This window comes from Podarcis erhardii, assembly GCF_964252035.2.
Source record: "Podarcis erhardii genome assembly, chromosome: 2".
Lineage (NCBI taxonomy): Eukaryota > Metazoa > Chordata > Lepidosauria > Squamata > Lacertidae > Podarcis > Podarcis erhardii.
In genome coordinates this window covers 8869953-8897790 of record NC_138498.1, presented here as the reverse complement: position 1 = coordinate 8897790, position 27838 = coordinate 8869953, and the positions used below count along the sequence as shown (strand labels likewise).

Genomic DNA, 27838 nt, shown 5'->3' with positions numbered 1-27838 from the left:
ACAAATGTCTCTCTCTTTTTTAAAATTACCCAAACACTGTAATGCAAGGAGTTCTGGTGACAATGCAGTGAGATTCTACTCAGAGTAAGCCTATTGGAATGAATGGGTTTGAATTAGTTGTGTCCTTTAGTTTTTGCTTTTTACCTGGATAATGCCTAATTAGGGGTAGGGACTGGTTTGCTTTCTTTCTGTTCTTGTTTTTATTAAATATTTTGTTGTGTTGTTGTTGTTGAAATTCCACAAATTGCACATCAGGATTCGTTACATAGTAAGTCCCCCCCCCCCCGCCTTTCTATTATCTGCTTCCCATCCCATTTCCTAGGATTTTTTTTTCTTTTCCACCCTTAGCTGCAACTTATCTTCCCTCTTTTATATCAGAACTCTAATGCTCTATTAGAATTAAAAGAGGGGGAAACCCAGCCGGATGGGCAGGGTCTAACTAAATTATTATGGTTGTCTTATTTATTTGTTTTTATCTTGTATAAAAAATAAAACTCCCCAAAACCCAAAGTTGAAGCAAGAAGGAATCTTCAAATATTAAATAAATGCAAGGAGTGAATTGCCAGGACTTGGAAACCCCCTGGTGATGAATTCACTCTTTCCACCCACCCACCCACCCCCCTTTCAAAAATGTGCATGGAATGAATGAGCAGGCATTCAAATCTATTCTTTAAAAAAGCATGTTTTCTATTATTATTGGGTCCATTCTGACAAATATTGGGTCCATTCTCTCACTTCTGCCCCTTCTTGATTCCCTCATTTCTGGGGGTTGGAGTAGATGACCCATGGGGTCCCTTCCAACTCTTCCGTTCTGCGATTCTCTCGCCTACAATTCCGACACCCGCTTCAGGTTGTACCAATCAGACCATCAGATAAACCACATTTTCTCCAGTTGATGGTCTTTTTTTATGGGGTAGAAAGGGCACAAAATAGCCTGGCACCAGCACAAGGCCAACAAACACAACGAGGAAAAACATCAATGAGCTGCACGCAAGCTGGGGAACCCTAGCTTCTACTGAGAGCTCCTCACCCAAGCCAAGAAGGGCTCTTGTGCTCTTCTGTGCAATGCTAAGTGCAAGATGTAGGTCTTTGTGACCTTGAGGCACATGCCAGAGAAACTGACGACAGAGAAGTAGCTGGTGAGTAGTTGCTTGACCGAGGGGGAGAGGACAGCAGAACAGGGGGCTCCTTCTGCTCCTCCCAAACACACTCCCACCATCCAATTATACAGTCACGTTCCAGAGATTGCATCTGCAGGTTCAGGTGACTCAAATCTATGTACAGTATTGACACGCACAGGGGACAGAAAATAGTTTAAAGATTCTGTCCCACAACTAGTCGTGCTGAGCAATATATCGACCATATCGCCACTTTGGTTTCATAATATTTGACCTGCCAATACATTGCGAATCATGAAGTGTGTGAGTGTGTGTTGTTTAAAAATCACAACGTGGGGAAAACTGTGAAGCCAGCCAGTGCCTCTACATAGCTCCATCCTTATTTCAGATATTTCCATATATCAATATATTCCAATATTTAGCAGTTTGCTACTCTCTGTTGCAGGGAGTAACATGTATGATGGTATGTTTGGGGTTTTCCTCCATCCCCACTTCACAGGATTCCTCTGGAATGCCAAAATCTTCCGCATGGCTGTCCTCCATCTCAACTGCGGAGGATTTCTCTTGAATTACCAGATCCAGCAGAGAACCACACTTTGAACATGTAGTAAGACTCTCACTTTTCATCACGCTTCTTGGGGTAATCAGCCTTACAGTTGCTATGTGACATTTATCTGTTGCAGTGGTCTTGACACAAAATCTCTCCATCCCTACAGAACCTAAGGAAATTTATCTCCGAAGGTGTTACGGAACCTACGTAAAGTTCTTAAATGTTACAAACATTATGCCTGAACCTTTCCTTTCGACCTGACAGCTCAGGGAAGATACCAAGCTTTACGAATCCTATAAAATCAACCCCTTTGCCAAGTTCCTCCATTCCAGCACCATTTTGCCCTTGGAAAAAAGACTCTTTCCCCTTCCACCTCCCCAAGCTTGAAGACATGGGTACACACCTCCTGCCCCAGGAAATGCCCAGAGGTGACAATTGCTGGGCTTCTTCTTCTCCAAGGAAAGCCAAATCTCATCCCCAGACTTGCCTCCGGCTCCAGAGATGCCAAGGAAGTTCTGTTGTACTTTGGGTGGTGGGTACTTAAGACATGTTTGCCTATGATGCTGAGCTAATACTGTACTTGGGTGTTGCCCTGACATAGCTGTCTATGCTAATCTTGTGTAACCCTCCCCTTTTGTGACATGTTAGTGATGTAGCAATGATGTATTGATGATGCTGTGCAAACTGTATTCTGACACATGGTGGGAAAGTTTTCAAAGTCAATGTGGCCCCATGCTCTGGGTTCACTGGCTGCTGTTGAACCTGTTGCGCATCAATAAAGGCTCTGAGTCTACTGACTGCTGTTTTGCTCCAAATTGCTTGTTTGCTGGAATTTCCTTCTTTTACTGACCACATGGACCTGTGGGGGGACCTGTACCCCGAGGAGCTGGACTGTTGAGTAGTCTCTCAACTCGGAATTTAACAGTGTGGAACCTCTAATGGAGCTATCGCCCCAGCCCCCCAAATATTGTTCCTTCAACTGTCCCTGTGGCTGCCTTTTTGTTTTGTTTTTTAAGAAAAGCACATTTCACATCAAATTTAGCTGCGGATTAAGCTGGGGGAAGGGAGGGGTCACTCTTTCTCTCCTAAACCTCTCTTGTCCACCACCACCCTTTTCTGGGCACAATTATTTTAGACAGCCCACCCCTGTTTCCTCCCTATGCAGAGTTAAGGCCCAATAAACTGCTATTAAAGGTAAAGGTAAAGGGACCCCTGACCATTAGGTCCAGTCGTGGCCGACTCTGGGGTTGCGGCGCTCATCTCGCTTTATTGGCCGAGGGAGCCGGCATACAGCTTCTGGGTCATGTGGCCAGCATGACTAAGCCACTTCTGGCAAACCAGAAGTTTACCTTCCCACCGGAGCGGTACCTATTTATCTACTTGCACTTTGACGTTTTTTTGAACTGCTAGGTTGGCAGGATCTGGGACCGAGCAATGGGAGCTCACCCCATCGCGGGGATTCGAACCTCCGACCTTCTGATCAGCAAGTCTTAGGCTCTGTGGTTTAACCCACAGCGCCACCCGTGTCCCTATGTTGCTATTACTATTATTATTATTATTATTATTATTACTATTACTATTAGCTTTGCAATGGTCATGGGGGGTAATTCGCAGGAAATGTGTGGCTTACCGTGTTTCTTTTTTAAAAAAGATCTGTTTGCAAAAGGTATGTATAGAAAATCAATCAATCAATTAGTAATAGGTCCTCAAAACACCTGGGGGGGGGTACTGCTGCTAGAAACTATTCCCCCTCCCCGTCCGTCCCACTTCTAATGCAAACCCCCTTCCTCAATCAAGATGGGATTTCAGCTAAAATAGAGTTGGACAACTTGGGGGTTTCAGCAGGAATTTCAAGGCAGCCCCCTGCCTGAATGAGACTGGATTCCCCTGCTAAAACGAAGAAGGGGGACTGTTTAGGAGAGAGATCCAGACAAACCCGCTTCTGAATCAGGAAGGAGTTTGCTTGGAATCCCACCCAACTGAGCAGAATTTAAGCCCTGCTCATCGGCTGACGTTGAAAACCAGACATCGCCCAGCCCTGGGCAGGATGGCACACCAAGCCTCCTCACATCTGTTCAAAGGAGGCTGCATAGCGGGGGGACATGCTTATATCATTTTGTGGTCTTGTTTATTTCTATGCTCTTTTAGATGTGGCTTCATAGCCGAGGGGGGGAATTGAACCCCGATACCTCCCAGGTGCAAGTCTGGCAGTCTAACCACTAGGCCACACTGCCTCTCCACCTTCCTGCTTAAAGCAGCCCTTAATTGGGGACCTATATTCCTGCTTAAACCAGCTTTCTTTTTAGGTCTGTGAACTTCATTTTGCAACGCCGGTAGCCGTACCGTACACCAAGAATCCTGGGAACTGTAGTTTGTTAAAGGTGCTGGGAACTGCAGCTTTCTCAGGGTTTTGGAAACCATATTGAGCTCTTTGGAATTCTCAGAGATTTTTTTGGGGGGAGGGGCTGTTAATAGCTGCTGCGGAAATGAATTATTCTTGTGGTTTTCCGTGTACGAGATCCATCCCAGTATATAATCTCTACGGTTTGGGAGGAGGCCAGTTGTTTGGAAAGCACAAGGTCTACAGAAAAAGACACCCAGACTTTTGTGGACTGTGGTAGATGAGGACAGAGGGAGACTGCGATTTGGGGAGAATGTATCTTATTCTAAGTAAAGCTTAATATCACAGAAACAGAAAATATGTTTGACTTTCTAGGAAATGGCACTGCTGTTCAGATTGCGAGTTACCCAACCTCACAATTGCTTAAGATCATGCAAACAGACTGATAGCCCATTCTAGTCCAATGCACTGATGTCCACAAAAAACGGACGGATGATTCAAGGAAGCTTCCAGGCAGGGCATGAAGGCACTTAGCTCTTCGCCCCTCCCAGAACTGATATTCCAGGACAAACCTTTGTTTTTGATCCTGCAAATGCTTCTCTTGCTCATCTTTTGGGTTAACTGTGCAAATCGTTCCTGGCATCCTGAAAACTCAAAGAGTTACAAAGGCACTTCTCCAGTTGTGCACTCTGTGGAGAATTCTGCTGCAGAAACCACCTTCATGCCTACAGCTGCCTAGAGTGACGTGCAGAGAAGATGCTAGGATCTTCCAAATTACTGCTTCAAAGGAGCATCTGAGGCCACTGTAACTGTTTTTGTTCTTGGGGAAATTTTCTAATCACAAAGCCACGATTCCCAAGAGCTAAAAAGGTGGAGATCTTGCAGGGGAGGGAGAACTTGGTGCTGCTCCCTTAGGTTCCAATATTCCCAGAAACTGCAGAGGAGGAGGAGCCAGGAGATTTTGGAATATTACCCAAAGAAAAATACAGCAGATGAAGGGCCTGTGGCAGAGGGGGCGGGGGGACCTGGCACCCTACTCTGCTGCCTATTTGCACAATTCATGTAGCAGTATAGAGCATGCGCAGCAAAACCTCATTGCCTTTCAGAATACTGCGTTTGCTGCTTCCCATTCAATACCCACCAGCCTAATCCCACACAAGTTTTGAATCATGCCCCACAGCCAGGCGATGTTCCTCCGGCCTAAAGGGGAGCCTCTTTTGCAGGGCTAGCGAGTCGGGGCCTAGGCCACGTGGAAAGGGTCTAGCAGGGTGCGGCCTTCACGCCCCACAGCCAGGCAAATTTATTTCATACCACACCATATGGCAGCCATTTTGTGTTTTGCTTTCTTCTCATTGGTAGCCAATTGGTGGACTGGCCCATGTAGCACTTTCTCAGAATTGGTCTGGCTCCGTATAAGGCAGCTGCCTCTGTTCTTATCATATGAAATACCCCACTTTGTATATTAATAGGAGCACAGGCTGTTCTGCATTTATATCCTAAAAGGCGGCGGCAGGGGGGGGGGGAATCTCATAAGCGATATGTCCAAATGTGTTTTTACGCTTGGGGGGCTGCTGCGTCGCTTGTTCCTGAACCTTTTCTTCCTTCCAAATGCCCTGAAGATCCATTGCACTTGCATGAAACCTCCTCTCTCTTATTTGCTCAGTGAACCAGACGGGGAGAAGGAGGAATGAAGGAAAACAGAAATCCGGCCTGAGAACGGAGGTCCCTGTCAAGAGAATGGCCACGATCTTCTCAGGTGAGGATGAAAGGGGAGGCAGGGAAAAGCAAAGAGCCCCTGAAAACATCCCTGCACTTGGGAAGAACTTGTCGGCCAAACCCCTGCACGGAAGTGTATCTGCATGAAGACGGTCAGCACTTTTCTATTGGATGGGTGTCACTGAGCAGAGTTTTCAATGGAGATGGTGTATCCGGATTAAGTGGGGGAAACAGAACGGGAGAGCATTTGGGTGTGGATGATGTCATGCAGATACAGAACTGGACTTGCGTATTTGACGGGGTGAGCTCCCGTTGCTCGGTCCCAGCTCCTGCCAACCTAGCAGTTCCAAACCACGTCAAAGTGCAAGTAGATAAATAGGTACCGCTCTGGAGGGACAGTAAACGGCATTTCTGTGCACTGCTGTGGTTTCGCCAGAAGCGGCTTAGTCATGCTCGCCATATGACCCGGAAAAACTGTCTGCGGACCAACGTCGGCTCCCTGGGCCAGTAAAGCCAGATAAGTGCCGCAACCCCAGAGTCGTTCGCGACTGGACTTAACTGTCAGGGGTCCTTTACCTTTACCTTTTTAAAAGCACTGCACACTGCCATGCGATGTGAAAGTGCTTCATCTTATCAATGGTCACAACTCCTGAAATGAATGGATGGCTCCAATGCTCCATTTGCTGCCTTCCTTCAAACATTAACATTTGTGTATGTTCTAAGGTGTTTAAAATAGTCAAAAAGATGACAGCTTTTAATTCCTCTGAATTTGATATCTCCTTTAGATTTTTAAAGGCTGGCTCCCAAAGTTATTTCAGGTGAAATCACACACACACACACACACACACACACACACTTCAGTGGAAACTGCATGCAGTTGAGCAGCTCACATTCGGAGCATCAACACAGAAAGGAAAGGAAAGAAAGCAACACAAATATTTTGACAGAAGTGTCTTAGGAAAGCGATTTTAAATCATGGGCACCTAAGGTTCTGAAAATGGTGTTGCCCGTATTGGTGTGAGTGATGGGGTCCCATGGCACAAATTCCATGTGGTCCCAGTGCAAAGGAAAAGAGCTAAGATCTTCTCCCTTACTATAATGTCCAAACAAGATGGGATGGGGAAGAAGAATGAGAGGTTTGTAAGGAGTCTTCAATAATTTTGCCAAGGCAATTCTTATGGTTCAGGGCCTCATGCTATTAGCCTTTCTTGTACATGGAGATCCTTTATGAAATGCATTCAGGCCCATCAAACAAATCTGTACTGAGATACACATACTGTATCACCATTTTTACTGCTGGAACTGCTCTGAATCTGACTTCAGGAAGAACGCGTTTTAACTGCACAGTGTCCTGGAATAGACACTCTGTTTTGGGGAAAAAGGGAACAGAGTTCCCTCCCATTTTCCACTTTCTTGATGTTCCAAATGAGCAGTACCCTGGAGTTATGATTTGTGTTGTTGTCAGGATTCTAACTGTAACTGTAACTGACCTAAGAATTCTGCAGAGCAGTTGCTGCTGTGGCTGGCCGGCTGCTCAGGCGAACATCAGCTCAGTGGCCAACAGCTCAGTCTTCTTGAGGCTCAGGAGCACCTAGCAAATACCTGCTCTGTTCCTGGCACGCTAGACTCCAGCTGAGGGAGGCATTTCACGTAAGTTTATGGATTAAACATTCCGCACTATGCCATCAGCTGTGTTTATGCTCGGTGGACAAGGATAGCTTCAGTAGCAGATAGCAGAACAACGAATCATGAGCAGCTCCCATCCACAACAGGTTGCTGAGGTTCTGGCCATTTTCACAGGAACAGTGCAGGAGTATATTAAATAAATAGCAGTTTGCTGGAAGAAAGTATGTGTGGATCAGATGTCTCTACCTAACCAGGGGGTGGGAGAGAGCAGGGGAACTCTTTCTTTTGCTGCTTCTTTCTGTGCATGGAAGGAAGAATGCAGGAGGAAGGATGTCCTTCAATGACTAGACATGCTTGTTATTCCCTCTCTCACTGCATCTTGTCTTCTCTTTTGTTTCCAGGATGTCTGCCAATGTCTCCCCTGGTCCCCTCCTCTCCAAACCCCCCATGCGGGTGAAAGAAGGCTCCCTGGTGGTCAGGTGGCTGAGCTTAGTGTCCGGTCTCCAGTTGTGTGCATTCCTGATAGATATTGTGGCCTGGATTATGTGCATTGCCTCAACAGCCGTTGTCAACTGGCGAGTGTGGCGTGTGGAAAACGTCAAGGGAATCGGCTCTGGAAACATCTGGGTTGGAATCTGGCAGGTCTGCTTTTGGAAAGACCCTACTAACGACGGCAACTCTTTTTGGCATTGCGAAGATCTCAATGAGCAACATCCAAGCCTCCCAAGGGAAATTTTTATTGCACAGGACTTAATGGCATTAGCTTCCATTATGAATTCAGCGGCCCTAGGATTAATTTCATTTGCCTTGTATAATGTGTTCGAGCCCAGAAAACATAAGAATTTTGTGTTAACCTTTTTCACGCTTGCAGCTTTCCTGAACTTAGTTGCAGGGATACTCGTCCTGATTTCTGTGGTATGGAACATGTCTGCTGTCTTACATAATGGGAAAATTGTCTTCCCAGAAGCTTTTGAATTGCCTCAAATTCCCAGCGAGCAGCATATTGGACCTTCTATTTATCTAGGCTATATCGCTGCGGGTTTCCAGCTGCTGAGTGCAGCATTGGTTGGGATTGAGAGAGTTTGCGTCAAGACCACCGCAACAGACAAATGTCAAATAGCAACTGTAAGGCTGATCACCCCAAGAAGCGCGGCAAAAAGCGAGAGTCTAACTACTTGCGGAAAGTGTGGTTCTCTGCTGGATCTCGTAATTGAAGAGAAATCCAGAGATGAGATGGAGGAAAGCCATGCGGAAGATTTTGTCATTCCAGAGGAATCCTGCGAAGAGGAGATGGAGGAAAGCCATACACCCCAAGGCTCACCTGAAGGACATCAAAGCCCACCTGATGTCCCCAAACATACAATTATATATGTGATTCCCTACAACAGGGAGTGGTAAACTATCAGATGCAGATCCACACAGATCTCTCCATACACGGATGGATCTGCGTGGATCAGGATCTGATAGTTTTGTTTTGGGACTTCAGGTGGGCTTTGATGTCCTTCAGGTGAGGAGGCCTCTTTTTTATGACTAGTAGTTATTTATTTATTTATTTATTTATTAAAGATTTTGTTGATTTACAAAAGTGTGCAATGTCTCTCTCTCTCATGTATTTTCCCCCATGTAACATTTTTATAAATCATTTTCATTTGTTGAGACATTAGGAAGAAAAGGGGAAATAGGTGGAGGGGGGTAACGATGGGTGGGGGGTGGGGTCGGGTGGCGATTTTTCTATTTTACTTACTATATGTAGGGTTTAGTGTCAGTGTTGTTTGTTCAGGTTCACCTGAAGCGGGTGTCGGAATTGTAGGCGAGAGAATTGTAGAACGGAAGAGCTGGAAGGGACCCCTTGGGTCATCTAGTCCAACCCCCAGAAATGAGGGAATCAAGAAGGGGCAGAAGTGAGAGAATGGACCCAATATTTGTCAGAATGGACCCAATAATAATAGAAAACATGCTTTTAAAAGAATAGATTTGAATGCCAGCTCATTCATTCCATGCACATTTTTGAAAGGGGGGTGGGTGGGTGGAAAGAGTGAATTCATCACCAGGGGGTTTCCAAGTCCTGGCAATTCACTCCTTGCATTTATTTAATATTTGAAGATTCCTTCTTGCTTCAACTTTGGGTTTTTGGGAGTTTTATTTTTTATACAAGATAAAAACACAAATAAATAAGACAACCATAATAATTTAGTTAGACCCTGCCCATCCGGCTGGGTTTCCCCCTCTTTTAATTCTAATAGAGCATTAGAGTTCTGATATAAAAGAGGGAAGATAAGTTGCAGCTAAGGGTGGAAAAGAAAAAAAACATCCTAGGAAATGGGATGGGAAGCAGATAATAGAAAGGGGGGGGGGGACTTACTATGTAACGAATCCTGATGTGCAATTTGTGGAATTTCAACAACAACAACACAACAAAATACTTAATAAAAACCAGAACAGAAAGAAAGAAAGCAAACCAGTCCCTACCCCTAATTAGGCATTATCCAGGTAAAAAGCAAAAACTAAAGGACACAACTAATTCAAACCCATTCATTCCAATAGGCTTACTCTGAGTAGAATCTCACTGCATTGTCACCAGAACTCCTTGCATTACAGTGTTTGGGTAATTTTAAAAAAGCCATGCAGAAGATTTTGCCATTCCAGAGGAATCCTGTGAAGTGGGGATGGAGGAAAGCCGAAAACATACTATCATACATGTTACTCCCTGCAACAGGGAGTAGCAAACTGCTAAATATTGGAATATATTGATATATGGAAATATCTGAAATAAGGATGGAGCTATGTAGAGGCATTGGCTGGCTTCACAGTTTTCCCCACGTTGTGATTTTTAAACAACACACACTCACACACTTCATGATTCGCAATATATTGGCAGGTCACATATTATGAAACCAAAGTGGCGATATGGTCGATATATTGCTCAGCCCGAGTAGTTGCGGGACAGAATCTTTAAACTTTTTTCTGTCCCCTGTGCGTGTCAATACTGTACATAGATTTGAGTCACCTGAGCCTCCAGATGCAATCTCTGGAACGTGACTGTATAATTGGATGGTGGGAGTGTGTTTGGGAGGAGCAGAAGGAGCCCCCTGTTCTGCTGTCCTCTCCCCCTCGGTCAAGCAACTACTCACCAGCTACTTCTCTGTCGTCAGTGCCTCTGGCATGTGCCTCAAGGTCACAAAGACCAACATCTTGCACTTAGCATTGCACAGAAGAGCACAGGAGCCCTTCTTGGCTTGGGTGAGGAGCTCTCAGTAGAAGCTAGGGTTCCCCAGCTTGCGTGCAGCCCATTGATGTTTTTCCTCGTTGTGTTTGTTGGCCTTGTGCCCTAGGCATGGCTAGCTACATTTTGTGCCCTAGGCATGGCTAGCTACTAGCACTCCTCTCCCCAAAACTGCTAAGTTCAGCTTTCCAAAACAGGTGCCTTGCAGGGGGGGAAATGAAAAACACAAAATGTGAAACTGCTATCTTTATATGAAATTATTACCGGCCTCCTCTCTGCAATCTGTTCTTATTACAGTTACGTAATAGCTTCTCTCACAGATATTTGTCAAAATCAGTAGTTTGTGCTTTGAACCTTAAAAGTTCTAAGGAGTGGTTTAATACTGTAAACGTCTGAATTTGAAAACAAAACAAAGTTTGTCTAAGATTTTTGAACAATTAAAATGAACCTACTATATATATGAAGTGAAACAAACATAGAAAGATTTCTTCCAGATAATCTGAAAAGGAGTCTGAGAATTCATTGACACAACTCTCAAGAACCTGCAGTTGTAGAATGAAAAGAACAGCCAATAAGGAACAGCATCTGTAGCTACAGCTTCACAAGAGTTTGAGAATTTTCTGTTTTTATTTTAGAGCTTACAGTCTGTAGACTACAGTTCTTCTGTGTAGCTCCTGGTTTTGAGAGCTTTGTAACTAATTGCTTTATTGAAGAGCCCATTTTTTCAAAACATCAACTTTTGTCAAAAGATTGACCAGGTAGAAGATGTAACATTTTTAAAGGTATACCGCTATTTGAAATGTGTCGTTTCCCTTTTTATTTTAATACACAACTGAATGCTTATTTGCTTTGAGGACAGTTTAACCACAGTATAGAATTCTGGAATTGGGAATCTTAGTACAGTATTTGGAGGGGCTTGTATAAGTATAACATCCTGATCATGTGAGCTATTAACCAGACTGACTCCAAGAAACCAAATTAAGGTTAAGGAGCTTGCTTCAGGAAATTTCCAAATGACATTTAGTTGAGAGATTATTGAAGCCTCCAAGGAATTTTGTAATCCAAGCCAAACTTGGCCTTGTCTCCAACCTGCCATTTGAAGTTCGAGCTGTTAACACTTGCAATATACAGTATGGGAATACAGTGGTGCCTCGCAAGACGAAAAGAATCCGTTCCGCGGGTCTCTTCGTCTTGCGTTTTTTTTGTCTTGCGAAGCAACCCTATTAGCGGATTAGCAGTATTAGCGGCAAAGCGGCTATTAGCGGCTTAGCGGCTTAGAAAAAGGGGGGGGGGAGCGAGAAAAACCGCAAGACTCGCAAGACGTTTTCGTCTTGCGAAGCAAGCCCATAGGGAAATTCGTCTTGCGAAGCACCTCGAAAAACGGAAAACCCTTTCGTCTAGCAGGTTTTTCGTCTTGCGAGGCATTCGTCTTGCGGGGCACCACTGTAATAGTATGGCTTTCGCAACAGGGCAATTTATAGAAGCTTAACAACCTCAAAAAGCAAAAGCAAAGAACCAACCATCCTCAAACCTTTCTCCCAATGAAGTAAGATGTAAATTAGGAAGAGCTTAGGTTCCCTTTTTTGCTGCTATCTTTTATTTCTGGATGGACACCCCACTGGTCAATGTCAGGCAGCCTAAAGCCATGAATTGCGACATTGTTTTCCATTGTTCTCACTTCTGCCCCACCAAGGTAGATGGTGAGGAAGAAACAGCAGAAAAAAGAACCAGGAAATTCCATCCCAGACAACGGAATCTTACATCTTTTTCTGTCTCTATGCATAAGAGGCCTAAGGATGTAAGTGCAGAAATCCAGTGAATTTAGTGGGTCTTATTTCTGAGTAAACATAGACTCATAGAGTAGAATATAGTAATAGAATTATAGAGTTGGAAGGGATGCCAAGCTATTTCAACCCCCTGCGATGCAGGAATCTCAACTAAATCATACATGATAGATGGCCATCCAACCTTGGCTTAAAACCTTCCAAAGAATCATAGAGTGCTTATTGTGGAGTGGTGCAAGCCCAGCTCTACCACCTCATTGCCACACTATAAGTCATTTATTTGCCTTACTCTTAGGTTGCAATACTCTCCGCACTCATGGGAGTAAAGCCCATGGAGCTCAGTGGGTTGCTTCTGAGTAGTCATGGGATTGTAGTGCACCTTCACTTTGGAGGCGAAGGTCAGTGGGATTCAACAGGGAATACGTGGATTTAGGATTTATCCCAGAACCAGGAAGGATAAGCAGCCCATTAAAAGGGAATAGGCTGGATTTGGACATAGCCATGCTTAGAGGAGACCCGTTGAATTTAAAGAGTCTGCTCTCATTGTAGAATTAATTCTGGATTCAGCTGGGTCTTTTACAGCTCATGCAACAGAATGCTTACCACTGTGGAATTAAATTCATATGAACCCCTAGTGTGATTAAACTGAATTAATGGAACTGGAGCAAATTGGTGTCAATCTGTATTCAGATACAGGGCTGGCCCAAGACAGTCTGGGCAGCTGAGGCGAACCACAATACGGTTCCCCCCGCCCACGCCAAGGCAGAAGGGGTGAGTGAAGAGATGCATCCGTGTTCCCAGCTGTTTTTGGACTACAACTCCCATCATGCCTAGCTAGCAAGACCAGTGGTCAGGGATGATGGGAATTGTAGTCCAAAATCAGCCAGCGCCCCAAGTTTGGGAAACACTGATCTACATGAACAAGGGGGGGGAATAATGGGCTAGAATGATTCAATAAAGCTCTATACTGTCTTGGGATCAACTGCCTCAGCGCCTCCTGCGCCCGCCTTCTTTTGCTTTCAGACAGCCCCGCCCCTCTCATGAGACAGAGCCTTCACTGCCTAACCATCGTTCGCACATGCGCAGTGAAACCAACAGCGCTCCCTTGTGGGGGGCCGAGGCTTCGGCGTCTCAGCGCGTCGTGGCACCTGCGCCTACTCCTCGTGATACGGGCTGACGCCGGTGCTAGGACTGCGCACGCGCGCTGGGGTGTCACGCCCGTATGCCGCGCCTGCGCACGGGGAGGTGAGCGGCTCCTTAGATGGGGCGGGCTTGAAAACGCCCCTTTTTCTGTTGCGTGTTGCGGCTCCGGGCGGGGGCGTGGCTTCCTCTCGGCCCCGCCCCCTCCCTCGTTGTGACGCTGCTTGGTGTCGTAGCGACGCTAAGCGGCTTCAGATGGCGAGGAGCCGCCGGTGAGGCAGGAGCTGGGGTGCTTTCAGCCCGGAGGTGAGGGAGGGTGAACGTGTGAACGTGTGACGCGGGAGAGGGAGGAGGGGGGGTGGCCCGAAGCGGGTCGGGGTCTTCCTCAGCTGAGGCAAAGCGGTTTCAGGGCCCCTTTTCAGCACCTGCTGTTTCTACGACACCAGCCTACCCGCAAATACTTACTTTTAGAAAGCTGAGGTGGTTTTTAATAGGGGTCAGCGTTTTAACTTTTCTCTCTCTCTCTCTCTCTCCATTGCACTGATTTATCTTTCTCTTCATTTCACTGTTTTATCTTTCGTAAGCTGCTTTGGGGTCGTCGTTTCGCAGTCAGGCGGTGTGTAAGTTTGATGAAATAAATAAATACCTCTCCTTTTCCTCCAAGGAGCTCCCCCCCAATTCTCACGTCTTTTTATTTTATTCCCACAACACCCTTGTGAGGTAGGCTTTGTTTAGAGAGGGGCAGTGGCGGGTGGGGCTGGCCGGCCAATAATAATAATAATAATAATAATAATAATTTATTATTTATACCCCACCCATCTGGCTGGGCTTCCCCAGCCACTCTGGGCGGCTTCCCAAAAAATATTAAAATACTGTAATACATCAAACATTAAAAGCTTCCCTAAGAGCCCTTGAGCCCTAGTTTGACACCCCTAATCCTTACACCCCGCTGCCTTTCTTCTAGTATCTGTCCCAATAGTCTTTTAACCTTACCTGCTATGTGAGACTGGCCTCAATTATTATTTTTTAGGAGTAGCTCTGTCAGTAAAACACGCGAATCTTAATCTCAGGGTTATGGGTTCAAGCCCCCACGTTGGGGCAAAGGATTCCTGCATTTCAAGGGGTTGGACTAGATTGACCCTTGTGGTCCCTTATGATTCTATATACAGTGGTACCTTGGGTTACATACGCTTCAGCTTACATACGCTTCAGCTTACAGACTCTGCTAACCTAGAAATAGTACCTTGGGTTAAGAACTTTGCTTCAGGATGAGAACAGAAATCGTGCTCCGGCGGGGAGGCAGCAGCAGGAGGCCCCATTAGCTAAAGTGGTGCTTCAGGTTAAGAACAGTTTCAGGTTAAGTACAGGCCCCTGGAATGAATTAAGTACTTAACCTGAGGTACCACTGTATGGCCATCTTTCTACCTTTGTCTTCTCTCCCCACCCTCTTTCTCCTCCTGCATCTCATTGTTTGAAACTAACACCCCCCTTTTAAAAAGAAATTAAAGGGTGGTTCTGCCTTTGCACAGCCCATCCGACATGTTTCTGTTCCCCAGTTTGGGCTGTGAACCCGCCAGGTCAAGTATCTCATTTAGTCTTGCTATCTGCTTTAGTAAGTTGTGTTGTGAGAAAACTGCTTGTGTGCCACGAGAAGTAAAGTTTCTGCACATCCACGAAAGAGGCCGTCTGTTGTGTCTCTGCAATGCGTGATTCACTATATGGGTCTTGCTTCCTTTCAGTTAGTCTCTTTGCCAGGGTAATTCTGCCACCTCTCTTCATGGAGTTGTGTGATGGCATCACTCGGTTACCCCAATATAGAGTTGCACTTTTGAGTGCCTCTTGACTGTAAGGTGGAGGCAAGCATGAAGTGAGGGGTCCTTGTAGAAAGGTGAATGTGCACTCATCCTATAGAAAAAAATCAGCTGCCGTCAGAATAGCCATTTTCAGGTTGAAGAATGACGTGTGCCTCCAACTTTAAATTTGTGTGTGGGATTGTACTGAATAGTTGGGCATGGGAATTTTAAGAACTAGCTTCTCCTGTATGATCCTGCCTGTCTATTGTGGTCCCCAGTGGAGGTGGCTCTCTGTTTAGCAACCATGAGAGGTGTGGCTGGAGTCCACATAGGACAAGGTCTTCTTCTTTTGTGGAACACTCTCTTGAATATTTGTTTGCCCCCCCCCCCACCTGTATTTCCACGGCTTGTAAAGGCTGTGTTGTTTTGTCATGCCTTAGGTGTGGATTAGCTCTCTCCCTGACTTCTGTTTGTGCTGCTTATAAAGCATTTAAATTGCTGAGATGCTGTTGTGTTTGATTATGGCCCCTTCCAGGTGCCCTTTTTTGTTTGCATTCATGATCTGTGCTCATGATGGTATCAAGGTGGTTATGTGATCTGTTTTTCTGGTACTTTTTGCACGTGCAAAAGTTTTGGGCATACAACTTGGTTTCCTGCCAGTGCATGTCCTTTAACTTCCTCCTGAAATTCTGTAAGTTTTTATGCCATAAATGTCCTGGCTTTTTTTTTTTTTTTGGTCTCACTCTTGTTACCTTATAGTTCAAGAGTGCCTCTCCAAATGGCAGCAATGCAGTAGCACTGGGGAAGCATCACAGAACAACTTACAAAGCGGAATGATGGGTGGATTGTCCAATTTAAACCCACTGCAGTGGTACCTTGGTTTAAGAACAGCTTAGTTTATGAACAAATTACAGTGGTGCCCCGCAAGATGAATGCCTCGCAAGACGAAAAACCCGCTAGACGAAAGGGTTTTCCGTTTTTTGATGCGCTTCGCAAGACGAATTCCCCTATGGGCTTGCTTCGCAAGACGAAAACGTCTTGCGAGTCTTGCGATTTTTTTCGCTCCCCCCCTTTTTCTAAGCCGCTAATAGCCTTTTAGCCGCTAAGCCTTTAATAGCCGCTAAGCTGCTAAACCGCTAATAGTGCTAATCCGCTAAGCTGCTAATAGGGTTGCTTCGCAAGACGAAAAAAACGCTAGACGAAGAGACTCGCGGAACGGATTATTTTCGTCTTGCGAGGCACCACTGTAGATTAAGAACGCTGCAAACCCGGAAGGAGGTGTTTTGGTTTGTGAACTTTGCCTTGGAAGCAGAACATGTTCCGCTTCCTGTTGAGTGTGTTCCATTTGTAAATTGAGTCCCCCGCTTCTATGGGAAAGCACGGCTTGGTTTAAGAACGGACTTCCGGGACAGATTAAGTTCGTAAACCAAGGTACCACTGTACTAATGTTCTGTTACTGCTTCAGTGACATACTGCAGAACACGCCCCAAAACAAACAAAAAACATAGCCTGGAGGTGCCCTACACATTTTCTTGTTTTGGTTGGTTGGTTCTGTTAATTTTTAAGTTTTGTAAGGTGCGCTTGAGGGCCTTTTAAAATGGCCAGGTATCCTACTTGGATTACCAGGAATGTGAAAACATGAACTGAATCTGTGAAAAAGGACTGACCTCAATATTTTCTCTCAATACTCTGTCATACACCAGTGTGACCCAAGTCTTAGGGCCCAACCCAGTGGTGTCCCCGAATGCTCCCTTGTATAAATCTCTCCCCCTCTCTCCCCCATGTAAAATAATGATGAATAATCCCATCTTTGTTGGGGGATATAAAATGCTGTACAGTATATGGGAGGAAGGCCTTTCATTCCTGCTGCTGAAAGGCCTGACCCACAATGACACTATTGCAGTCATCCCTACAGTCACACATTGTCCTAATGACATTCATCTTGCTAGTAAATAATGTTTTTGTCTTGGGGTAGGTGGGGAGGGGAGCTACTTGTAGAGAAATGGGGTGGGAGGCCCTGTAGGACAAATGGGTCAGGGCCATGAGAGAGATGCTCTTGAGCAAAGCTACTTTGTGGGTGGGTGGGTGGGGGTAAGAAGAAGCAATGGGTTTAAGTGGAGGGAAGGGGGTGTGGCTTGTGCTTAGGGAACTTGGATTTCCTCACTTTCTAGGCGAAGTCTAATTAGATACTGTTATGAGTGTTTCTGGTCTTGCTTAGTGACCCTCTCTCTCCTTCTTTTTTGCCCATCTTGAGTGGTGAAGGGGCTGGTCTTGAATTTACGTGTTTTTCTTTGTGTTATGTGTTTTAAGTTTGTTCTTCCAACATCTCCTAACCAGTGCGCATTCTCTTTATCTATCCAAAAAATAGCGCTATTGTTTTTTAGACATGGGTATGCTTCTTTTAAGGTTATGTCCACAACTAGAGCTTAGTTCTTGTTTGTTTTATTTATTAAAACATGTTTCCCTGTCTTGTCTCTGGGTGGCTCTTAAGATGTCTCACCACAACACATTTTAAGAACAATACCACTGGGGTGGATTTGATTTAAATCAAATAGATTTAAATCACTAGTCAGTAAGACTTGATTTAAATCAGATTCTACATAAAGACTCATTCTTGCTGCTATAATCTTAATATTTACAACCAGATGAAGGTTTTGATTTTGGATTAATAAATTTTTAGTGAAGTTTTTACAGTTATATAAAAAATTACTGATTTGGTTATACTATTAGAAATACATAGACATAATTATGAAATTATTGTGAGGTTTAATAAGTTAACTGTTTATATTTAGACAACTTTTCTGCTGTACTTTATTGGAAGGAGAAAAATAATCATTTCCTTAATAACAATTTAAATAATTTATTTAACTAAAAGAATAACATTATAGCATATGTATCCATATTTGTTAACTACTGTGGTTAGAGACTTTATTGTTTAGAGACAATGTCAGGCGAGTCCTGGGAAGAAGGGCCTGAAACCAGTGAACTCTTAGTAGTTGACTGGCAAGTACTTCAAGGACTTATAGATCCCAGTTACTATTTCCACCCTACCCCCCTTTGGATATGCTTCTACATTCAGGTGTATATTCTGTACAGTTAACTGTCAGTGCAGTTGTTGGAACCCAGTGGGGGATTTTTTAAATAAAAAAATCCTATTTTTTTTAAAAAAATTTTTAAATCATTGATTTTTATCCACCCTGAATACCACAAATGAAACAGCATTAAAAATCATCAGCTGATCAGAAAATGTTGTTAATCTTGTCCACATTCTTCCTTTACAAATCCAAACCTTAACTGCTTGACTCAAAGTGAGCGGTGCCCTGGGCGTTCCATAGTTCAAATGTTACAGTTGGGGAAAGTCTCGTCTCACATTCATGCATGCCTTACTTCAGGTGAGGGGTGAGGAACTTGTGCCCCCCTCCCACCCCCATGTTGCTGGACTAAGTCCCATGATCATTGGCTGTGCTGGCTGTGGCTGATGGGAGTTTGAGTCTGACAATATCAGAGGGCCACAGATTTTCCCATGCCTGCTTTAGATGACAGGGCTTCAGGCAGCAGACCTGCAATTCTTGAATGGTACACACGACCAAGTTTATATCGAAGGAGGCAGTTCAGGAACTTGGTCCCAGACTCTTTAGGGCTTTGAAAGTTAAGACTCACACAAACAGGGACTCAGTGAAGCTGGAACAACGCTGTATGGAAATCCAAAACATCTTGCAGCAGGCAGCATTCTGGCTGCTGCATTCTGGAGCAGTTTCCAGACTTACTTCAAAGGATGATGCTGGATCCACAAGCACTTCCTAGGTGTACAGTATACCTTTTCTTGCCCGGGAACATAGCCCCACCAGCGGCAGGCCAAACATATGAATCTGTATGATACAGTATACCTATATATTAATGTGCAGAGAAAACAGCGTCATTTGCTGTTTTTTTTTTCCTATTGTGATTGCATTAGCAAGAGGGAGACAAAGGTGCTGCAACTGTTTATATGCTGCAAGCTGTTTGGGATCGAGATAAAGTGCAGGAAGTAGAACTGGACAATAAATTTTGGTTTCCGAGTACTGTATCTTCTTTTAATGATTTCTAGGCTATCTTTTTAGGGCAAACCCTTCTCAAGGCAGCCTAACTTCAAATTTAAAAAAGGCAGTTAACTTAAAACATTTCAAGAGCTAGCACCCTGCTCATATTAATTAAATATCAAACAGGATACTTGGTTGTCACTCTTCTCTTCTCTCTCTCTCTCTCTCTCTCTCTCTCTCTCTCTCTCTCTGCTTTCTTATGCCTGGGCAAAGCAAGCTGAATTTTTGAGGTGAGAGAAATGAGATATCCTCTTGTTTTGCCCCTTCCCAGAATTTTAGCACAGCCGTAATACATGGTGTAAAAGTGAAGGGAAACAGTGCAAAAATCTAGATTGTATACAGGTTGCAGAATTCATTCATTTCCCCATCACCATCTTGGTGCAGAATTCTAACCTTTTCTTTTGGATTACATGTGACCCTGATGGTGTCCCTTTCTGAAGCAGATTAACCTGGGGTGGGAGAGATACTGCTTTTAATGTCAACATTTGTCCTCTGCTTCACCATTTCAGGACACGTTAGGAACCCCTCCTTCCCGAAAAAAACCTGATGCAATGGGGTCTTTGCAATCTGTCGGCACCAGCTCCTCCTCCTCCAGGCGACGACAGAGAGAAGAGGACAACGATTTGCTAGACAACAAGGATCGGGAGGAAGACATTGCTAGGTTTCCATATGTTGAGTTCACTGGGCGAGACAGCATCACCTGCCCCTCCTGCCAAGGCACTGGCTGCATCCCAACAGGTAATTCTGGCTCTGTATACCTTACCTTGCTATCTTACTTCCAGAGGGCGGTGAGTTTTTTGCACTACTAGGCCATAGCTTAATAGCATCCTAAAGTGCCTTTTCCTACTCCTGCAAATCCCGTCTTTTAGCATTTCCTACTATCTCACCTTGGGCTGTGCAATAACTGTACAGTGGTGCCTCGCAAGACGAAAAGAATCCGTTCCGCGAGTCTCTTCATCTTGCGGTTTTTTCGTCTTGCGAAGCAAGCCCATTAGCGGATTAGCGGATTAGCGCTATTAGCGGCTTAGCGGATCAGCTGATAAGCGGCTTAGCGGATCAGCTGATAAGCGGCTTAGCGGCTTAGAAAAAGGGGGGGAGGAGAAAACCCCCGCAGGAACTCGCAAGACATTTTCGTCTTGCGAAGCAAGCCCATAGGAAATTTGTTTTGCGAAGCACCTCCAAAACGGAAAACCCTTTCGTCTAGCGGGTTTTCCGTGTTGCGAGGCATTCGTCTTGCGGGGCACCACTGTATTTGAGAAGTTCCTCTTGGGTCAGGCCGGCCAGTGGCCTGGAGAGCTTCCCCTGTATATGTTGTGGCTTACTACTTTGATCTATCTGGATTTGCGTGGAGTAAACCAATCCCTTGTCCTGCAGGAATTGCTGGCGTGGTATTCACACAACTTGCTGTTGCTGCACACCAGTCATGCCTAATAAGTGGGGGCTGTTGGAAGCTAGAGAATCCCGCCCCCAACATAGGACTGGGACTGGGCTTCCTTCAGGCCCCTTCCTGCTATACAGTTTTGCAATCTGCTGTTGTCAGTGGACTCCATAACAAGCTTCAGCTCCCATTGGTTTTGAAAGCATGTTTCATCCCCTGGGATCTTCCCTGCTCCCCACCCCCTCATGATTTTCCTGCCACTTGTAGTTTATGTCCTTTATAAATAACACTCACATGGTGATGTGGTGTGCACCTCGTTTCTCAGAGGTGAGGTTGGACAGACTGAATCTCACCCTGCAGACCTGATGTTGCCTGCCTTTGGTGGGGCAAACTTGGCAGATTCTGTGGAGTGGTAGTAGCACCTCTAGATCAGGATTCTAGACGCATGTCTGCCACATGTGTATAATTTTGTTCAAGTTACATTTATTTCTATTTCTACCCTATACAGGGGTGAAGAACCTGTTGCCTTTGAGATATTGTTGGATTCAAACTCTCAGCCCCAACAAGCCTGGCCAATGGCCACAGGGGATGGGAGTGGTAGTCCAATAATATCTGGAGGGCCTCAGGTTCCCCTTCCCAATCTTGTTTGTTTATTTTACTTAAACTAAAGGTTCCCAAGGTGGACTTGAAACCAGTCTGTTGTTTTGTTGAGTATGAGTTATCATAGCCTCCTGTTTTTTAAACAGCTTAGGTAACACCTACCCCATCCCACTACATTGTCCTTGTAGAGTTGTTCACTTCTCAGTCCTGTTGATAATTCACAGGAAATTCAAGTAAGTTATTTAGGACTTTTTCATATGGAAACCCAGATTTCACAGTTCTCAGGCTGACCTTAAAAAACTGTGAGGTGCATATCTCTGCATTGAAAACAAGCATGTAAGACTTGAGAGCTTCTAGCATTGGCAATTACTTTATTGCTTTCTTCTTCTAGAGCAAGTCAACGAATTGGTAGCTCTAATACCATACCATGACCAGAGGTTAAAACCTCAAAGGACGTAAGTACAAACGAAGTCTCTAACTCCTCTTGCTGCCTTTATGTTCTAATTCACATGGAAGTGAATTAATATCCTGCTGAAAGGAGATATCTCACCCCCGCGTCCAGTTTGCTTTCTGCCCAACTACTCTAATCTACAAAATGCCTTGACTACTTCTTGATTGTAACCTGAAATGTTTACTGAATAAATCAGAGCCTATTAAAAAATGCAACTCAATTTGTTCCCATTCTACAAAGTGAATTCCAGTATTTCTGGTGTTTAGCAAGGCACGTGTCTTAACAGGTTTGCTGAATGTGTTAGCAGATGCACATCATACATTTAAAGCACACCAAACACACATTTAAAGCACATGGCTTTCCCCAAAAGGATCATGGAAACTAGTTTAAAGAGCAGTGGAACTGTAGGTCTGTGATGGGGGAACTATAGTTCCCTGGATTTGTTGGGGAGGAGTCATGTGCATTGAATGCACTTTAAACATATGGTGTGGAAGCAAAACTGAACTTCATATTGAAGGCTTTCCCACACATGAGGTTTACACAGCCATCGCGCCTCTCTTCCATAAGCTTGGGGATACAGGAGAGCAAGCCACAGATTTGCTACTGTAGCTTTTTATAGAACTAGAGAAATAACTGCTTTAAGTTTCATGTGTGGAAAGGCCTTCAAACCACCAAAAGGAGCCTTTAAATACCATATTTTTTGCTCTATAAGACTCACTTTCCCCCTCCTAAAAAGTAAGGGGAAATGTGTATACGTCTTATGGAGCGAATGCAGGCTGCGCAGCTATCCCAGAAGCCAGAACAGCAAGAGGGATCGCTGCTTTCACTGCGCAGAGATCCCTCTTGCTGTTCTGGCTTCTGAGATTCAGAATATTTTTTTGCTTGTTTTCCTCCTCCAAAAACTAGGTGCGTCTTATGGTCTGGTGCGTCTTATAGAGCGAAAAATACGATACTTTAAAGACTGACAGGTGCATTGCGGCAGAAGCTTTCATGAAGAAGAGTTTGCTTCCTTGGAAGTGTTTTCCTTGGTCAGCAGATGTGCACCCACTCATGGGGAGAGCAAATGTTTAGTCTTGAAACTTTTTCTGGCGAAGTTGTGTTTTCCCTGTAAAAATAAACTCTGGAAGTCCTGTTTACAAATTCATTCTCAGCTTAACAGCCATTTTGACCACAGAGGCTGGATTTTGAAGGGGAGCAGAGGGAGGCAGTGACTTGTAGGCCTTGTGAGTGAAATCCTAATGTTGTGCTTCAGATTGCAGCCAGCTTTGTACAGGACCTCTCTCTGCCTTGTTGGGTGAGCCCAAAGATGGCATTGACTGAGCATCATAATTTCCTATTTCAGGCTTTGTGCTGGAAAGCTGTACAGTGGTACCTCGCAAGACGAAATTAATTCGTTCTGCGAGTTTTTTCGTTTTGCGAAGCACGGATTTTGGAAAAGCTTCAGAAATCACCAAAGTCTTCAAAAACCTCAAAAAAGGCTACCACACCGCGTGCTATGAGTTGCTCCTTGAAGTCAAGTCGCAACTGCACCCCCTGAATGCACGGTTTCAAGAAAAAGGAAACAAACTTGCAAGACAAAGGAAACAAAGTTGCAAGACGTTTCCGTCTTGTGAAGCAAGCCCATAGGGAAATCCGTCTTGCGAAGCAACTCAAAAAACGAAGAACTCTTTCATCTTGCGAGTTTTTCGTCTTAAGAGGCATTCGTCTTGCGAGCTACCACTGTAGTGCTTTGTTCTACTACCTGGCTTGATGCATATCCTGAACAAAAAAAGTGTGCATTATCTGTTGCCTGTCCCCAGAAATATTAAGGTGCATCTTAAGGATGTTTTGAGGAGCTTTTGTATAATGAAGGGTTAAATTATTTTTTCTGATGGGAGGGCAAGGGGAGAATTTTGCAATGATAGGACGTTGTGTGGAGATGAACTGTTGGATTAAATATGACTGCCTAGGCCAGTGCCTTGCACTTCCTTTGCAAAATGGAGATGTGCTTTGGTGTGTTCACTAGTTGCTGGAAATCACGAGCAAGGAGAGTGCTGCTACCCTGAGGCCCTGCTTGCTGATGTTCTTCCTGTAGGCATCTGTTCGACCAGTGTAAGAACAGGAAGCCTTTGGCCTGATCTAGCTAGGTCCTTCTTATGTCCTTATGCATATAAAGTGTGGATCTGTTAGCAGGAGCTGAGCCCAGGAAGGGAAGCTGGCTAACTGTTGATCTTGTCCTCTGCAGGAAACTCTATGTTTTGGTGTCAGTGCTGCTCTGCCTCCTGGTGTCGGGGCTGGTGGTCTTCTTTCTCTTTCCTCATTCAGTCCTTGTGGATGACAATGGCATCAAAGTGGTTACGGTCTGGTTTGACGAGAAAAACTCCCTTGTGGTCCTTGCCATCACGGTAATACCCAAGTGTGTCTATATATTACTTAATGCAGCTGTAGTTTTCTGGATTGGTGCTAAGAATCTTATCGGCTTCCTGCCTTTCTTTTCCTCTGTCCTACTTTATAGGCCACTCTCCGGATCAGAAACTCCAATTTCTACTCGGTTGCAGTAACCAGCTTGGCCAGCCAGGTGCAGTACATGAATACTGTGGTTGGGACTCGGCAGATCAACAACGTCACCCGTATCCAGGCACTGAGTGATCAGCTGGTACTGCAGTCTGGAAAAGCAATAGGGGTCTTGCCTTTATGGTGGGGAGAGAGGAGATGCAGCCTCTTAAACTAATGCGGCTTTGCTTGTGCCCTGTTTTTCCAGGTGAACTTCACAGTGAAGGCTGAAATGGGTGGACCATCTTCTTATGTATAGTAAGGACTTGGCTTTTGCTTATCTGTGTTTGATCCTCAGCTAGGCTCTGCAGCACTTACCCCAGAGTAGCTGCCACCTCTCTCCACCCACCTCCACTTTTCTAGAGAGCTTTTGGTTCCCTCAGGTAGTTAGTTTTCTTATGCCTGCTGTAGCAACTGCACAATAGAGCCAGTGGATAAGCATAAGCTGTGCACAAGATTTGGAAATGGTCTCTCAGCAATATCTTGCAATTGTATTATAGCATTGCCTCTCAAGATGTGGAGAATTATGCCCCTCCCAGCCAAACTTACTATAGCTTTTATTGCATGCTCCCGCCACAAACCAAGAAGCCTCGAGTGAGTGAGTGTAGTGTCTTGGTTCTTCTATGCCACTGCTCTTTCCTGGTTCCTAGGTTTCTCTTCCCTCTTCTTGCTACTTTGCTGCAGGCCCAGCTATCTCACACCAGTGTGGTATAGTGGTTAGAGTGTTGGGCTAGGATAAAAGAGACCCAGGTTTGAATCCCCACTGGATTGTTGGGCTAGCTCAAGCTCTTTGCGTAACCTGCCTCACAAGGCTGTTCAAGCTAGAAAGTGCAGATAGCTCCCAAATAAAGATTAAAAAGGCACCAAAATGTTATCAAAGCTTGAAGAGCACTGCACTTCATTAAACACTTGTCATGAGATGGTAATTTGTCAATATGATTAACATGACAAGACTTCACATTTTGTGTGTTTCCTTTTAATTGTTCAAGCCTCTTGCCGATTTATTTCTTTGTCTTGGTCTCTTCCAGTTTCTTTTGCACTTTACCCAAGATCAGAGTGCACAACATGGTGATTTTCATGAGGTATGCTGCTCTTATATTCTGCTTTGCCTCTGCTAGAAGTAAATTTGACATCAGTCGATGAAGTGTGAATTCCTAACTAGACACTGACCTGTAGGACCATTGGACTCCCAGTAAATGTGTGGGTTGCAAGGAAGTACAGTGTACCTTGTGTTACAGACGCTTCAGGTTACAGACTCCGCTAACCCAGAAATAGTACCTCGGGTTAAGAACTTTGCTTCAGGATGAGAACAGAAATTGCGCAACGGCAGGCCCCATTAGCTAAAGTGGTGCTTCAGGTTAAGAACAGTTTCAGGTTAAGAACGGTCCTCCAGAACAAATTAAGTTCTTAACCCGAGGTATCACTGTATAGTTTTGTGAGAAATAAAATAAAAAAATATCTGCTGGGTCAGTCCAAATCTTGAAAGCTGAACTCTGTGACCAGAATAAATCACACAAATCCTCAGAACAAATTGGGGAAGGAGAGGGGAGAATGTTTGCCTCAGTGCTTCTTTGAATGACTGCATTTTTGGCATAGTATGGTATGCATTGCATAGCAGATAGGGGTGATTCCTTCTCTTTGCTTCTGCCTCTCAGGACTTCAGTGAAGATCTCCTACATTGGCCACATAACTCAGAGTTCCCTGGAGACTCATCATTACGTCGACTGTGGTGCGAATATCACCTATAGCCAAGGCAGTTCTTGGCCTGTACCCACACCACCAACTAGGGTAGGTGTAGCTCAAGAGAAGAACAGTTTGAGTCAGCTAATGTACTTCAGTGATCCTAGCAGCCTGGTTTCGACTACTGTATAACCTCAGGACAATAGGACTTTGCTTTTGTATTTTTGGAGGGCAGAGAGGGGTTGTTGTAGTTCTTGGTGAAACGGAAGCTATGAATGTCTCTGCACGCAGCACTTCTCCCACACGATTACATGAATAGCTGGACGACGCCTCGGCTCTTGTTTTGGAACAGCCTCTGCTTAGTCCCCACCCCCACCCCCTTCACGCTGCCAGCATCTAGCTTGTGTTATTTTGCTCTTAGCTGATCAGCCTTGGTTCTTGGGGACACCCTCTTGAGTGTTCCTCCTTAAAATTAGGAAAAAGAGTGTTCCTGGAGGTGCTTCATTCCGCTGGACTACAAAGAATGAAATAATTCCCAGGATGGTGCTCCTAACTCTGTTGTAACCAAAGAGGGAACTAATATTCGATTGTGGAAGGGGAAGTAATCTTAACCTCATTTCTTGTGTACTGGTTTGAAACATTTGGCTTGCTTGTTGTCAGTGAGACCGACTAGCCAGGAAGTGAGAAGACTAGCCAGCAATCTAAGTTTTGCCGAAGCAAATGGATTTTGCAATAGTTACAGCCCTGTTGTGGGTGGGGATTTCTAGACATTCAACGGGGTTTTCATAGTTGCAGTTCCTTTTAAGCTAGTTTTGACTGTGTCAGTGGTATTCCTAAAGCTCCTTTGATGTCTCTTAGGTGTATTGTTCTAAAGAGAGCACTATTGATTTAGAGCAGAGGTGGCTAACCAGTGGTCCTCCTGCCCCTAGCTTCCATTCTTCCTTCCTGACAACTGGCCTTGCTAGCTGGATTGATGGGAATTGGAAGGCCACAGGCTCCCTATCCCTGACTTAAGAGTTGTCACACTTTCTGCACTAGATTTTTCTGCTAGGAAAGGGCTACGAGACTTCTGGATCTTTGCATCAGGAAAATCTATGAGCAGCGGGCTTTTAAAAATCTGACTCTCCAAGCTGGGAAATGTTGGGTCAGTTTAGTTGGCCCCTGTGCTGTTTAGAGGGGTTTGTTCTCAGTATTTTTGTACTTTGTAGTAAATAAAAATATTTATCTTTTTAGTGTTTCTGTCTACAATGTTTCCCTCTCTTGTAAGGATCAAGAGGGATACATCCTAGGTAAACCGGGAAAGTAAAATTTAGGACTGGAAGGATACTCCTCTGGGTCACTACTAATCCTTTTCCCTTTACACTTTAGTAACTTCAAATATCTGCTGCTGAAGTTCATCTTCCCTTTAACACTTTTTTGTGTTCTAGCCAGTCTGTGGAGAAAAAAAGACACCCATTTGAAGTGAGTTTTAACTCTGTATTTTGATACTTAAATGACGGGGAGAGTTAATGTTTCTATAGAATCTGTACCTTTCTGCTTGGAAGACTCTAGTGCTAAAAAGTTAATAAAGCTTGTCTTTTGCTTTTGAGAGAGGTGTGCTGATTTTTCTCTATAATGTCAGTTTGATACAACACGGCTTTGTAGGATACTTGATGGCATTGCAGAAGTTGTGGTTTCCGGTCTTGCAGTACGATGGCTGGTGGTAATAAACCCAGCCACAGGAGGGAGTTGTGCAAGGATAGTCTGGGACCTGCAATGGCTTATTGCTCAGTGGAATGTTTATCCAAACTAATAGTGGCGTTTCTTCCCTTGGCTACACTTTCCCTC

The 27838-nt window shown here is 44.7% G+C and overlaps 1 protein-coding gene and 1 long non-coding RNA gene across 2 annotated transcripts; both read left to right on the top strand.

The window, feature by feature from the left end:
• The first annotated feature begins 6780 nt into the window (after positions 1–6780).
• LOC309332539 lies at positions 6781–8936 on the top strand. Its single transcript, XR_014152136.1, has 2 exons — positions 6781–7375; positions 7753–8936. It is a non-coding gene; the product is annotated as an uncharacterized lncRNA (long non-coding RNA).
• A 4744-nt stretch (positions 8937–13680) lies between these two features.
• On the top strand, positions 13681–27599 carry TMEM106C (transmembrane protein 106C). Its single transcript, XM_081845289.1, has 8 exons — positions 13681–13804; positions 19880–20108; positions 21740–21803; positions 24024–24183; positions 24294–24434; positions 24540–24589; positions 25360–25413; positions 25987–27599. Exons 2-8 carry the CDS (start codon positions 19922–19924, stop codon positions 26201–26203), a joined length of 873 nt encoding a protein of 290 aa, XP_081701415.1. The 5' UTR covers positions 13681–13804; positions 19880–19921; the 3' UTR covers positions 26204–27599.
• Positions 27600–27838: the final 239 nt, after the last annotated feature.